This window comes from Lampetra planeri, chromosome 7, assembly GCF_965212315.1.
Source record: "Lampetra planeri chromosome 7, kcLamPlan1.2.h2, whole genome shotgun sequence".
In the NCBI taxonomy this organism is placed as follows: domain Eukaryota; kingdom Metazoa; phylum Chordata; class Hyperoartia; order Petromyzontiformes; family Petromyzontidae; genus Lampetra; species Lampetra planeri.
The window spans coordinates 12,181,003-12,195,784 of NC_136113.1; the positions used below are offsets into that span (position 1 = coordinate 12,181,003).

The window sequence follows — 14,782 nt, forward strand, 5'->3', positions numbered from 1 at the left end:
ACATGTTTTGGCCATTCAGATTATGTTTTATTTCCCATGAAGGTAACAAAAGTCAAAGGTGTCTCTACCCACTATGATAAGCATTGGGTGGCTCTAATCGGCACTGACAGAACTGAGCTAGCATTGAACATGCTAGATTCCTATAGCAGGCGCTATTCTGCCATTAGGTCGTCCAATATCCATGTCTCACAAAGCAGTGGAGGAGGAATGATGGGCTGTTGTCAAATCACCACCCATGATTAAAACAAGCTGTCTAATCACAGCACCACGGGCAGCAGGTTTGCAAACAGAGCTGAGGGAATATTGATTTGTGGGGATTAAGCCTGAACGTAGCACAAACATGAAACTTATTCCAGACATGGGGGAAAAAACGATACATCAATATTGATTACTTAATGGGACTAATTGCCATAGGTTGTTTCCCGGTATTAACACACGGCATCGGTAATCATCGATGGAAGCGCCTCTTGAATTTTACATCCGCAGTGATAGAGATCCTGTACCGACCGGTCTTGGCTGTGCTTGAGAATGAGAGTCTCTTCAGTAGCTGACCACAAGAGCGTTCTGCAGAGCTCTTGAAAGTTTGAGTAATCTCATGACGCATTTGCCAGGTGCGTGGATGTTATTGGTTACATTCCACGGAGGAAATATTCCGCATGTCGGTGTTTTTGAAAAAAAAAATGTTGCGCGCTAAATGCGAGACTTTAAAAAAAAACAAAGGGAATTATGATTTTAAGTATTAATATGCACAAATTAACTGCTGGTATACTACGGTCTTTACAGCTCCTTAAGTTTCATGAAAGCAAAAATATTTACACACAGTCTACAAAATAAAAGAATTGGATAAAATTACTCAAATGTCAGTGGCTCAAACCTGGAAAAGCAGTTGCGAGTAGCAACATCATCAATACCAGCTAACATCACACGCCTCGCCAAAGAGAAGCGGTTCCAGCCATCACATAAGGGGTGAGTTAATAAAATATTTGACCAAATATAACAGGCTAATTTTTAAGTTGATAATTTTGTATGGCCCGCGAATGATGTTATAAATATCCAAATGGCCCTTGGCAGAAAAAAGGTTCCCCACCCCTGTGTTAGAGTGAGGACAAATAGTAGCCATTACAGATCACACCTATACAGTGCTGTATATATCATTGTTTATTTTACGAGGTTACATCCAAATTATCTCCTGCAATGGTAATGGCGACAATAGCAATGGTAACAGTATATAAAGCAAGCCGATTACCTTACTTTTAAAATACCAAATACGTGAATATACATTTGCCACTTGTCAAATAAAATAAGTGCCCTTGGTGTTTGTGTCATTCTCATAGCGCAAGGCTATCGCGTGCGCGCTGTGATTCACGCACAGCCGTCTGCAGCCATTTCACAGCAGAGGGCAATATTACGTCCGTACGTTGAACTTCTTTCGCACCATATGTAGCCAACCGTGCTAATCGGAGGTGCGGGGGGGAAGGACAACAATTAACATGGAGCTTTAACCAGTTAAGTAATGTGCAAGTCATCTTTCAAGTCTGGTAAATTTGGACCATGATGCCGGCACACCTGGCCGGCTGTCTTTCGAAAGTTGACGTCACGCGATGTCCTTTTCTACGCGCATCGTGAAGCAGGCGGCGACTCGTGTGATTGGTAAATACTCCTGCTGTCCACGCTTTTAACCCCGGGCGATGGAAGCAACGAGAGCGACGACCACTTTACGAACTCCGTTGCACCTCCGATTTAGCACGGTTTGGGTTACGTACGGTGCGAAAGAAGTTCAACACACATACATATATCTGTCTGCGGGAGGGAAAGGTGGCGATAGCGTTCGTCCGCGCTTTCTCACCGATCATGATGGCCGAGCAGGTGAGGACGAGCACGGCGGCCGTTGCCAGTGTCACCACAGACAGCACCAGCGACAGGGGCATGCCGGCGTGCTGGGAAGGGTCATTTTCTGCACACGAAGCGGCACCCACGATGCCGCCACAACGGCAACGACGACGACAATTTGAATGTACGCACCATCTCATGAGAGCCAGGATACAGCTGCACTCTCACACGGCTGCACTGTCGCAAGGAATGCCACGTGCAGTCAAAGGTCGGGTAGCCTTCAAGTGACCTCATTTATCTACACTGCTCAAGTATGCTGCATTCTCCTACACACACAAATATATATATATCAATTAATGTGAAATATATGGGAATCAAAGCAATATTTTATATTCTGGAACTTTGTGAAATTAGGTCAGACAACTTAATAGAATACGATAATATTGTCGGCGAAGTCTTGGCAACCATCAGCTTTCCACACTCGAGAACCTGGTTTAAAAATGTGTGACTTTCCCTGGTGCTGAATTTGTGCTTTGACCTCAGCGTCGCAAGCGCAATGAGCTACGTAGCCACCTCAGGTTTGTGTTACTTTGACTTGAGCGTACACAGCTTCTTGAGCTGTGCTTACATTCATACACGACACAAAGCAGTATGTTCTGCATTGTGCATGCACACAACTGCTATTGTCGCGCTGTAGCCACGCTGAATTCAATAATCATATTAATAATTACAGATTTACCCGGGAAATCCCCACCGAGTCAGAAGACTTTTTCAGGAGGGTCCTGCATTGGGATGTCTGGCCAACGTACATCGCATTTTACGTTCGTAGCTATGTGAGGAAACCGAAGATCATGCAGGAACCCCATGCAGAACAAGGGGGAGACCTTACAAACCCCATGCATAATACTCAACACACCGGTGGGCAGAAGTAGTAACTAATTGGCAAGCTTTGTTTATGTGACAAGCCTTACTGGTTGGCTGTGTCGGGTGCTGGCGGGTTAACGACACATTTCTACTTACGCGATCTCACCCAAAACCCTTTATTATGAATAATATTGGTCGTGAAAGCCCGCTACGTGTCAAACAAACTCCGTGCAGGAAGACGCCCAAGTCAGGAAATCGAACCCAAGTTTGTCACTGCTGTGAGACAACGGGCGCCACCGCCGCGCTGCCACCCTGCCAACGTCGCGTTGTGGCGTAAGAAGGCGGCGGCGGTGGCGGCGGCACGCACCTCGCGGTGGCCGGGTCGTGACGGAACAGGAGAAGCCGTCGCTGGCGAGCACGCCCTCCTGGCAGTGGCACACGATGCTGTCGTGCTCGTCCGAGTCGCGCTTGCACAACTTGGACTCGCAGTGGCTGCAGTTGAGGTACTCCTCCACCACCACCTCGCCGTCCCTCTCCATTACTAGTGGGGGGGGGGGGGGAGTACGGTCAGGCGGGCAGAGAGACAGGGGCCGGTAGAGGACGCGGAAAATGTGATGGGTCGATGGCGGGCGCGCAGAATCAGTGCCGAGGGCGGAGGAGAGGGGCGGAGAGGTAAACGACGGCGGAGAAAGAAGGAACCGGGTGTGGGGGAAATGTCTCGAGATGAATCGGAGGGAAGTAGTGGGGTAGACGTGATGTGTGCGAAGGGAGGGTGAGAGATGGAGAGGTCGGGCGGAAAGAGAGATGGAGAAAAAAGAAAAAGCGTGATGCGGAGATGAAAAGAAAAAAAGGTGAACTACAAAGAGTTATCCAAACTTGCATAAATTCAATTATAAATTAATAACTTTTTCATTATCAGGGCTGATATTACGGAGAGCACGCTTTCAATATGTTAAAAGCCTTTTACTAATTTTATCATTTAAATGTTTTATTAATATATTTTTTCTAAAATGCAGAGAACATATTTTATTTTATTCCAGAGAATGCACGTGTGAGCTTCAATTAAAATTCCAGCGTTAATTGATTCCAGTTGGTAGTGAATTCCCCGTAAAGGTCGTCTGCCTTGCCAGTAATTGGCACCACCATGGATAAAGGAAATGCCTCCTTGCCTCTTCAGCTTCACTGGACCCCAACCACAGCAAATGTGAAGCTCTTCGCTTAACTAAAATAACGATGTGATCTCCTGTATTTGGGTGGGATAGTGGCATAGTACACACGACTCATGTTACAAAGGTTTAGGACGTCGAAGTGTGGTTGGGGATAAACTCGGCCCACGTGTCCATGGGGTCGCGAGGATGAACATAGCCCCGTGGGTGGGTGAGACTGGCCCTTGCCTCAGGGAGAGGACAGCCCCATGCTTGTTTGAACAATGGAGACTCCGTGGCTTTCATTTGAAATGTATAACCTAGAGCTGACGGATCTTGCCACATAGGTGCCACCGATTAAGAAGATAGTGTTGAACGTGTAGGACTTGAAATATCACGCGCCACGCGTTCTGTTGCTATGCAAGCGAGCAGCGTACAGTGGGGGCATCTGAGGACACAGTTGTTGTTGTCGTGGCATTAAGGGGGAGGTCGTTAAGAGACGCCACAGGTGTTAGGGGTAACTGAGGACGCAGGCCGGTGATTGGTCAGGAGGGTGAGTGGCTGATGACCGGCGCCGGCCTGGCGGCGATAACATGGTCACGTGAGGCTGGGGGCCTGGGGGCGAGAAGCAAAGCGGGGGATGAAATAATTGATTGGGACTGATTGGTGCGGGGATATAGGGCACAGCGTAACAGAGACGGGAGTCTTGGTTGGTGTTGGAGTTGGAGTGGTTGGTGCCCAGGACAGAGAAGGAGCAGCAGGGAGCAGGAATAGATACGACAAGAGTAGACAGAGAGAACACAGTGTACGGTAGCAGTGGATAGAGAGAACACAGTGTACGGTAGCAGTGGATAGAGAGAATACAGTGTACGGTAGCAGTGGTAGCAGTGGACGGAGTGAGTACAGAGTAGGGTAGCAGCGGAGTAACGGACCTTGGGAGAGAGGGAGAGAGAGCGAGCGAAGTCGTGGAGCGGAGCGAGCGAACGGGGAGACATGGAGTGTTGTTGATGGCGGGTTGTGCATCGGAGCGAACAAAGAGACACGGAGCGATGATGAGGAGGAGGTGTGAACTCTATGCGTGAATAAACGAGACGAGAAAGACAACGAGAGTACGAGTCATACAAATGTATTCAGTTCTCTTCATCCAGGTGGGAGCCCAATTGAATGGGGGGGGAGGGGGGTTTCTTCTTCATCTTTTGCGAGGAAGAGCCTCAGCGAGTCTCAAGACCCTCTTTCGGAATGTTTGGTCAATTCCATAACGAGTAATTTGATCTAATCAATAATATGGAAGATCCAACAGGAAATACAATGGAGTTTATTTTTAAGTCTCTGCTCTAACAGTCTCAGAGTATATCATGATACTCAAATTCGTTTTTGGATGGTGCTCATCTCTGCTAGTGATCCTGCGCAGGCGGTGGAAACTCCATAGGACAACCACTGTTGACTTTCAACAAAGTGGTCCTCAAAGTTGTGGACAATGCCAATTGTGGCATATGTTCTATGACACTGCCTTTACTAATGATGCCACTGGGTATTTATATATACAGCATCCACGTAGGAGTGAGATGATGGCGTGTGTTTCAAACTCTTAAAATATTATCCACCGGCTGCTTGAATCAACCTTTCAACCGTGAGCAACTGCATCGCCGTTTTACCCTCAAGCATCAGCCCTCTTAATAATAATAATAAGGTGGCACAAACCTCCCTTTACCAGTGATAAGCCATGCAGCCATTGAAAAATGTCAAGAAGTTGAATAGATAAGCTGATGGGGAAGAGAGAGAAACACCCCACTCGAGATAAAAATGTGACATTTTCCACAATTCACCCGCTTCAACGTCACACACGGCTGTTCGCCTGCGTCCACGGTGCTGTGCTGATAAGAATATCGGTTGATTGTGTGCAATGAGTTCAAATGGGCCCATGTTCCACGGAAAATTGAGGACACTGAGAGGTAAGGGAGGGTTGATGGAGGGGACTGAGAGGAGATGTGGAGAATATTTGGGCTGTAATCGATAAGAAGTGTGTCGGCTGTTGATTCAGATCGGTGACCGCGCTTTTCTAAATATCTCCATGACTGTATATTCTGATCGTGCCACCGACAAAGTGTGACATGCAGAGCCTTGCAGCTTAACAGGTGACTAAGCGCTTTGCTCTCCAAACCTCTGGTGAGCAAGAAATGAGAGCTGGGCTTGGATGAATTAATTGCTGAACTAAATATGTGATACGCTTGAGGACCAAATCTGATTACGGGTGAAAGCCCACGATTCTATTCCGACGATCGCAGCTCCACTGACTGGCTGAGAGCCTGCCGAACTGCTTCGAAATGTCCTGAGGACTTCCAGAGCGCACGCCTGTCTCAATGTAAACAATGACAAGGACGTTTGTATACGTTGACGCAGAAAGCGGTCCGCAGTGTACCCAGATTGCAGTCGGACCGTCTGCGGCAATGAAACCACGAGTCTTCAATTTGCTCACGAAGATGAGTGGCATTAAGTCGTGATATTCTGCTCTAAAATGTGTTGAAAACATCAATTGGACACGTGTTTTCAGGAGGACCACGGCAGGCGTAAACTCTGAGCCGACCACTGAAGGGGCTTGAAAATCTAATGACTTATTGACGCCCTCATCAGGATTTCTGTGTTCTTTCACCGTCACAGATTTGTCCAGCCAACCTCGCTCTGTCGATCACTTGCTTTCTCGCTTAATGGCCAAAACGGGTGTACCTTCCTCCCGCTGTCTCTCCATCTAAGGCTCGCTCCGTCCATACGACGGAACTCTCCATCACACTATCCCACACACCTGGGGTCAATTATGATTGTAAATGTGTGATTCGTAATGAATTGCAATCAAAATGCTATTGTGATTTCAGCTAACAGTGCTGTCCTAACTGTAATTACTACGGGCTCCAGGTCTGCTTTTCCACGTGCTCCTGCTAATGCTCTCTCAAGCTCTCTGCACAACACTCTCGTGCTCAAGCGAGAATTTGTCCAGTGCTAATCTCTGTTGGCAGTTTTCAGCCGCTGGTGGAATTTCCACGTTTCTATGGCATAGGCTTATATTCATTTTCAACAGACTGTTACCTAGTTTATCATGCCCAGTGCGGAGGATGGGTCGATCAACTCCCACCAAGGATTGTAACTTGCAACGTTCTCTGTTGCATATAATAGCCACACATCCACCCGCGTGGATGTTAAGACCTAATTTAAACCGGACATGCTGTTTGCGGAATCATAATCTTTATTCATCCTGAAGAAATCCGATGAGCTATGAAGCTCCTTTTCACAGATGTCCAGTGGGGGCAGGTCAAGAAGTTACTACAACAAAAATAACGCAACAAAAACAATCGGTGCGCAAAGTATAGGACAGGAAAGAAAAATCACTGAAAAATAAATACGTAAAATAGATGACGTATGCGAGTTCAAATTGCACAAGTACACCAATTCCGAAGCTTTGGGCAAGGCAGCAGAAAACAATCGGTGCGCAAAGTATAGGAGAGGAAAGAAAAATGACTGAAAAATAAATACGTAAAATAGGTGACGTATGCGAGTTCAAATTGCACAAGTACACCAATTCCGAAGCTTTGGGCAAGGCAGCAGAACCGCCAAGCCAGTGAGGGAAGTGGTCCTGGAGATGTTGCGTCTCACTCACTCGCCAGGGGCATGGTGAAGAGCCCTCCGTCGGGGTGCATGAAGGAAACGCCGCTCTCCCCGTCGGCCATGATGTTGTTGTCGGAGGCCGAGTCCCCTCCTGCATGCAGCACCATCACAAAGCATCGCGCACCCCGTGTAGCCATCAACAGAGTGTTGGGGGCGAGTGCTGTTAGCGAGCACCTACGCAGGCCGGCACGGCACACGAGGGGGTGGGTGGCCAACACCACGCACGGCTGCCTCTGTCTCCCCAATGTGCCGATGTTTACACGCCGCACAAAGTAGTCATTTAAGGCCGAATTGACCTAGGGGAAGCCCAGAACCGATTCAAATATTTGCCACTGATATTGGTCGTGAGCGAGAATCGACATCGGGTCACTGGGTTAATAGCAAAGTGCGCTAACCACTGCGCCACCACTCCTCAAACATTGCATCGGCACACACTATCACTCATACATTGCATCAACACACATCACATTCTCATCACATATCACATCATCACACATCTAAACAACGTCATCACACATCAAACCCAAATCATCACACACCATTAAACATCACATCACACATCACCACACGGCATACATATTGCATCATCACCACACATGGCATCTTCACACATCACAATGCCAGACCTCCGATTAGCACGATTGGCTACGTACGGTGAGAAAGAAGTCCATACATGCATACCACATGTAATTTAAGCCTCTATATGAACGACTTTACAAACTGCAATTCTGACAATGTTCTGCCTACACAGACATGCTGCATATAGCCGATATATAAAGAAAGAACAATGTGGATAGCAACAACCGGGTCGAATTATCCCTGAGAAAACAACATAATCCAAGTTCTGTAAGCATCGTAGCAGCCCACCAGAGCCATTGTCGCAGCCAGAGAGAGTTTATTTATTTGATTTCCTACGGTCCTTTACCCAGGTGAGCCTTCACTGACTCATCAGTCTTTTTTCAGGAGGATCCTGCCAAGTGCTCTCATTGGGCAGCGATGGTTACTATGTAGATCGCAATCGAGTAATTTGCAGATACATTTTCAAATTTTGCAAATTTGCACCATGGTGCAGGCACACACATTCGCCTACTCTTGTGAATGACTCTCAGAGGATCTTTAACTTCCACTGTGAAGCAGACGGCGTGTAATTTTACGGAGCTATGATTTATTTATATCGTTAAAACACGCACGGTGGTAATCAGGGTTGGCTGCCGGATTCGAACAGCAGAAACCTCTGCAACCACTTGCCATGCCACCGAGGTGGATCGACTCTCACCAATGTAGCCGCCGCCACCGCCCCCGGCGCTGCAGGCACCGCCGCCGCCTCCGAAGCCGCCCGAAGTGGCCCAGGCCCAGTTGACGAGGGCCTCCGGGCACGCAGAGCCACCCTGTCCCCCCTGGTTCAGCGAGCGGCCCGACCTGGCAGGGCCCACGTGGCCGTACCACCCTCCTCCGCCTCCTGCGATGCCAAGGGCCCAGGGGGCAGGGAGGAAGTCAAGCATCGCACTCAGCTCCATCACCACTGCAATAGCCGTCAGTGGTTCTTTCGGTAAATTCACGTGGGTAGAACAAAGAATAGATCACGACGTTTCGATCGCCACACAAGCAATCGTCTTCAGGAGGGATTGCTTGTGTGGCGATCGAAACGTCGTGATCAATTATTTTTTCTACCCACGTGACTTTACTGAAAGAACCAAAGAGTATGGATTCCTGCAGTCACGAAAGCTTCAAATCAAGATTGATCAGCTTCCCTGCTCCAACAATAATTGAGTGATGCTCTCCTCTCGTCGCCCCTGACTGGCAGACGAATGGCCATTTGCAAAGCTGTGCTGGGTACAACTTGTGCCACACAGGGACAGTTGCCCTTTGGGGTCTCCTTGGCTAGACTGTAGGAGGGCAATGGGATGGGTGTGATGAGATGTGATGTAGACACTTGAATTGGTGAGGCATCAAAGTGCACGATAAATATAATTCCTATAAAAGGTGTTTCAAATTGTTTTTAACACTTCTGAGAATTTGCTACAATACCACAAGAAATATGCCACCTCCGGGCTCTGGAGACCACCTGGAGAAGATTCCAGGCACGTGTTGACATTGATGGCGGATATGTGTTGAGGCTCTTTGACTTTTTGAAACTATTAACATAGGATTGTTTTTTTTTTATCATGTTACAGTGTATTGTCCGTTCTTTTTACATTAAAAACTATAGTCCCATATCAGTATTAAAACAATTTGGAAGCACCCTGTATTTATGGCCCTGGGCCAATGACATAACTTCCACATGGCTATGGACAGGACCAGGGTTTCTATAACAACCACAGTTGACTCTCCACAAAGTGGTGCTCACCATTTTGGAATGATCTCCGAGCAGATCATTGAGGTAGACTTAACTCGCAACTTTGTGATTGTGAGTCGTGTACTCTAACCCCTACGGTGCCACGTGGCTGGAGAGAAATGCAGTGAGGAATGTCATGGAGTGTTTGGCAGTAACTCAAAAGAAAAACAGAATGTTGACTTCTCACAAAGTGGTATTTATTTTAAGGGCACCGTAGGGATAATGGGCTTGTATAGGGATCATCATCTTTGCCGGTATCATTATAATTCAACTGTTCAAGGTTACTCTGCTGTTTTTTTTTATAAACGAATGTTGACAGACACACAGGCTGAGAATGGATTTTTTTTCGTTGTTTGTAAACTGAACAAACAACTTTTAAAAATGTGTTGTTTTACATATACTTTAAAAATTACGGCGTCATCAGCGTACGTCTTTTTGTCACAGCGATGTAAGTTAACGGAGTGAGGTTTTTAATTGGTAAGCAGAAAAAGCAAATAACATGAGTAAATATTGGTTTCCGCATTCAATCGCAGACATTTTTTTTCGTTTTAACAGGCACATTGGCAGATTTAAAATATGAAAGTCATTATCTTTATCTGTCCAAATGCAAGGGCAGCTTGCAAAACTTTAAATTGTCACATTGCAACAAAATGCTCCAGGAGTCCAGAACCTCACAGCAACTTTAAAAACCAGCGATCCTTTAGAGGGACGGTAATTTAGTGTAAGTGTCGGCAATTGTCCAAATTTTGCTGCCTGGACAATGGCATATAAATGGTCTACTCTTGTGCCAACAGTCACATAGGGTTTAAATCATTAGCATACGTTCCAATAGGATGCTGTCATGCCCTGGATTTGATTTTACAAACCCAGGACATGGAGCATTACGCAACAGGCATTTTTAGCCTCTGCAATCATTCGCAGAGAACATTGTGTTTTGATTCTGAAAAGAAAGCTTAAATGCATTTACTCAACAACAACAACAGTGTGCCTTTCGTTGTCAGTGGCACTCAACATCTTTGTTATAGACGTGGCACAACAGTGCATCCAGGCAAGTGTATTGAGAAAGAAACTCATGCACATGTCATGTTTGAGTATGTCCATGTGTCCGTATGAGTATGCACGTTTAAATCCAATAGCTACCTGGCCATGTGGGTTAGGCAAATTAACTCATCTTAATAGTACAACCAATGGGTTAATCGTTTTTGTTAAGTGTTAATAATCTTCATTCTTAACCATCTGGCCTGGAGACGCTGTACGTAAGAGTGTTTATCTACTTACAATGGAAAGATCGAGAGTAGGAACTTAAATCAGAGATCAACTCATTGCTCCAGGGAAAATTGCCATTAAATGAGTCACACTCTGTGAGAAGCAACGGTCCATTTCCTCTGGACAGATTGGCTCTGGACAAGGCAATGTGGAATTGCCTACAATGGATAAGGGTTGCCAATGGAGATCAGCGCCCGCCCATGCCATTGTTAATTTAAACAGGGCGGCACCGTGACTTTGGACTTCAAATAATTGAAAAAGTGTAATCGAATAACGGATCTTTGTCTTTGTCGTCTTGCATGCGCCTCATGGACGTACCGGCAGCCCCCGTGTGCCCATTCACGCCTGGCATAGACAGGTTGCCCTCGAATGGATCGTCCACTATCTTGTCCGGGCGGCCCTCCTCCCTGTAGGCTTGGCCTCCGCCCCCTGCCGCCACCAACAGGGGTATCCGTACCCCGTCCTGCATCTGTATGGACAAAGGGCCCGCCTCATTTAACCAGGTTTGAGGGCGCCGCAGGATATTGCAGCGCTGTTTGTCGGGAAAACCTGGCGCGGCATGTTGAAATCTGACTTCTTTAGAACTGCTTTTTGTGTTTTGTTTGTTTTCCTTTCCCCGCACCTCCGATTCGCACCGTTTGCTACGTACGGTGCGAAAGAAGTTCATCATACATACATAATGCAGCATAAGGGAAAATAGTTGAAACATCAAAACAGCAGTGAGTTTTTATTACAGATTGGCCTCTAAAATGAGGTTATTCTCTATGTTTTCCAAGAGTACCATACAAAAAAATCTAATGTGATCAACATTTGACAACCCGCACGTTGAGCACGACAGCAACAACCGCGGCAGTTGCGTGCTCTTCATTGGCGAGACTAGTGAGCGAGTGGGGTAATCGTGTCAGGGTCGACGTGATGGGTTTCCTGGCTGTTGAGCGGTTGAGGCAGAGTGGCTTGGGTGAAGAGGAGGCCTGCGGTGATGAATCAGGGAGTGGGGGAGGTGTAGAGAGAAATAGGAGCCACACCTTGAAGAGGGTTAACAAGTACTCATGAGGCATCCAAGGTGGTGGAGGGAAACCGAGTTGAACGTTACCCTGGTCTACATTTGTACGTAGGATTCTGCATTGTTTTTGGGCTTGATTCATGTCATCCAGTCGGGGTTCAACCGCGCAGTTCCAAACACTTCTCTTTCTGCTCCTTCCCTCGCACTGCTCGACTTTGTAATTTCCCTCGCCCATCGTCTCTCTTTCCCAGTTCTTTTAACCTCGCTCAATTCAAGACAAGAGTCCACTCTTGCTGGCGGCTTGGCATTTTTGGGGCTTTGGGTCTGCGCTCCTCAACTGTGTAGAAAATTTTATATTGCGTAGAACTGTGTGTTTGGTGGATGTGCCGTTTAATATTCACTAGGGTATGCCGAGGGCCACGCAGAACGGGCTCGATCTTGATCGGATCACAGAAGCTAAGAAATCAGCCCGCATAGTACTTGGATGGGCAACCACCATGCAAGCCAGGTTGTCATAGGTTTACAGGTGGCTGCGAAAGCTATGTGGTTTGTAGCAGAAGGCGGTGCAAAATAAAACATCCGTTATTTTATTTGGATGTGTGGCTGTGAAAGTATTGGGCTCTCAATGTGAATGACGGCTACAAATTTAAATGCAGCTGATTTTGGAGCCGTTTTGAGATCACCCTCCGAAAGCACTGGCGGCAATGATGGCCACAGCGCAGATCTCATTCTTTCAGATGTTTAAAAATTTACCACATGGAGCCGTGCGTCTATTTATTGACGTCAATTTATTTGGGTGGTGTGCAGGTCAGGTCCAAAAATTCAGCAAAGAGAGTCGGTCTAAAGCCAATAAACACAGCATGGATAAATGCTTACCCGTGCACGACCTTTACACTATGTACACTGTGAAGACACCAGTCCCTGGACACTTGCAACTTCAAAGAGATAATGGCTCAACCCCCTGTGTGGATCTGAAAGCCATGTCCTTCCTGTAGCCTTTTGGCATTACATTTGGAACAACTGTGTTTAGCACTCTAGATCAAGCACTCTAGATCTATTCAAAGCCAAGTCCAAAGTTGCCTCCATGGCCAAATAACCCAATGGGAATGAGGTGGCCCTCACCTCATCTTGGGTGCTTAAGCAAAATGTGAGTCTCTGCATATCTCTGACCACCAGGGTTGACTGCCTACATTGCATTAATAATTTAACGGACTGCAGCGTGATGATGACCTGTGCCAACCCCTGGCTGAGATCTGAACTTGGGACCTTGCGATGGGAGAGTGGAGCGTTCCGGTGAGATCGAGTGAGTTATGGTTGAACGGTATTACTAGTGTGCAATGCATCATGTTCTATGGACTTCAAATACTCTGCTAAATATATGTGTGTATTTTGCCATTGTTTTCTATGGTCAGTCAAATTCTCAAAAAAAAAAATCCGTAATACAGTACATAAACAAATTTACAAAGAATTTAATACTTATTAGGTAAATACAAATCAAGTTGGGTGGTACTTTGGCGAACTTTTTGATTTACAATCAGAAGGTGAGACGTTAAATCCAGGTCAGAGGTCGACTATTTGGGTGAAAGCAAAGGAGTGCATCTTTGTGGCTAGTTTACAGTGGTCGACCGATGCAAATTAAATAAAAACGCTCATCCTGGAAATGTGGATTTTCCAACAACTGGGCTCAGAGGCGCCAAATGAGACGAGCACTGCCCAACATTAACTTGAATGTGGAGGCATTTTGACTTCAGACTTAGACACAACTGGCTACCCAGGTTTCCCACCGAAGAGAAGATTCGAATCTCCTCAATAAATTAGCTGTATTGCGGCAGCGGGGGCAACGGGTGCACACCGCAGCCATGAGCGGTAAAGTTACGTCAAAACTGACCCTCGGTGACTCCCCCTTCACAAACCCGCAAGGTGAAGTACATTCCAACAACTTCGACACGACCTACACGACACGGGGGGGGGGGGAGGCCTTCATCCAGCAGTGAATTCACAAAGGGCTGTACATTAATGAAGTGTTTGTTTTTTTACCCATTTAGGTAAAGCACAATGAATTGAACTAAAATCAAATTGCATTGCATTCAGCTTGGAGTGACTCACGGTAAAAATTGGGTGTGTTCGCATTAAGCAGGAAAGGCGTTATTGAGTCCTATAAGTGATGTTTATTTTCTCTATTCTCCTGCATTTGTTCTCGTGCCCCGTGTGACCTCGATGATGAGATCACGACACACAATTGCTCGGTGATGCATGCCCTGTCATCCCCCGGGTCACACGGAGACCGCCTTCCCGCCATCACGGTATCCACCCTCATTTAGAATGTCACGCACAGTACTTTAGCTGGTATGTAGCGATCTATCTGTATCTATGTATGTATATCATGGCCAATACCCAGTGACGATTATCTGAAGCGGTTATGGGCCTCCCCTAGGTCGACTCAGCATAAAATGAATACCTGGTGTGGTGTATAAACATCACCACTGGGGAGACAAAGGCGGCCGGGCGTAGTTTTGGCCACCCAACCCCTCGTGTGCCGTGCCGGCCTTCATAGGTGCTCGCTAACAGCACTTGCCCCAACAGTCTGTTAAGGCTATTGAGGGGATCTTTGTGTTTGTCTTGTTTGTAGTTATGTCGTGTTAAGAAAAAATGCATTACAAGCAATGCATTCTCTTTGGTTCT

At 46.7% G+C, this 14,782-nt stretch overlaps 1 protein-coding gene across 1 annotated transcript in view; it reads right to left on the reverse strand.

The window, feature by feature from the left end:
* The window catches only part of LOC144719998 (leukocyte tyrosine kinase receptor-like), a 106,794-nt gene that overhangs the window by 25,536 nt on the left and 66,476 nt on the right, over positions 1–14,782 (reverse strand). Inside the window, exons 9-13 of the mRNA XM_078596401.1 lie at positions 11,416–11,566; positions 8,773–8,955; positions 7,489–7,587; positions 3,062–3,235; positions 1,847–1,954 (exon numbers count right to left, since the gene is read on the reverse strand). Of these exons, the coding sequence (XP_078452527.1) occupies positions 1,847–1,954; positions 3,062–3,235; positions 7,489–7,587; positions 8,773–8,955; positions 11,416–11,566 (715 nt within the window). The remainder of the gene's footprint in view (positions 1–1,846; positions 1,955–3,061; positions 3,236–7,488; positions 7,588–8,772; positions 8,956–11,415; positions 11,567–14,782) is intronic.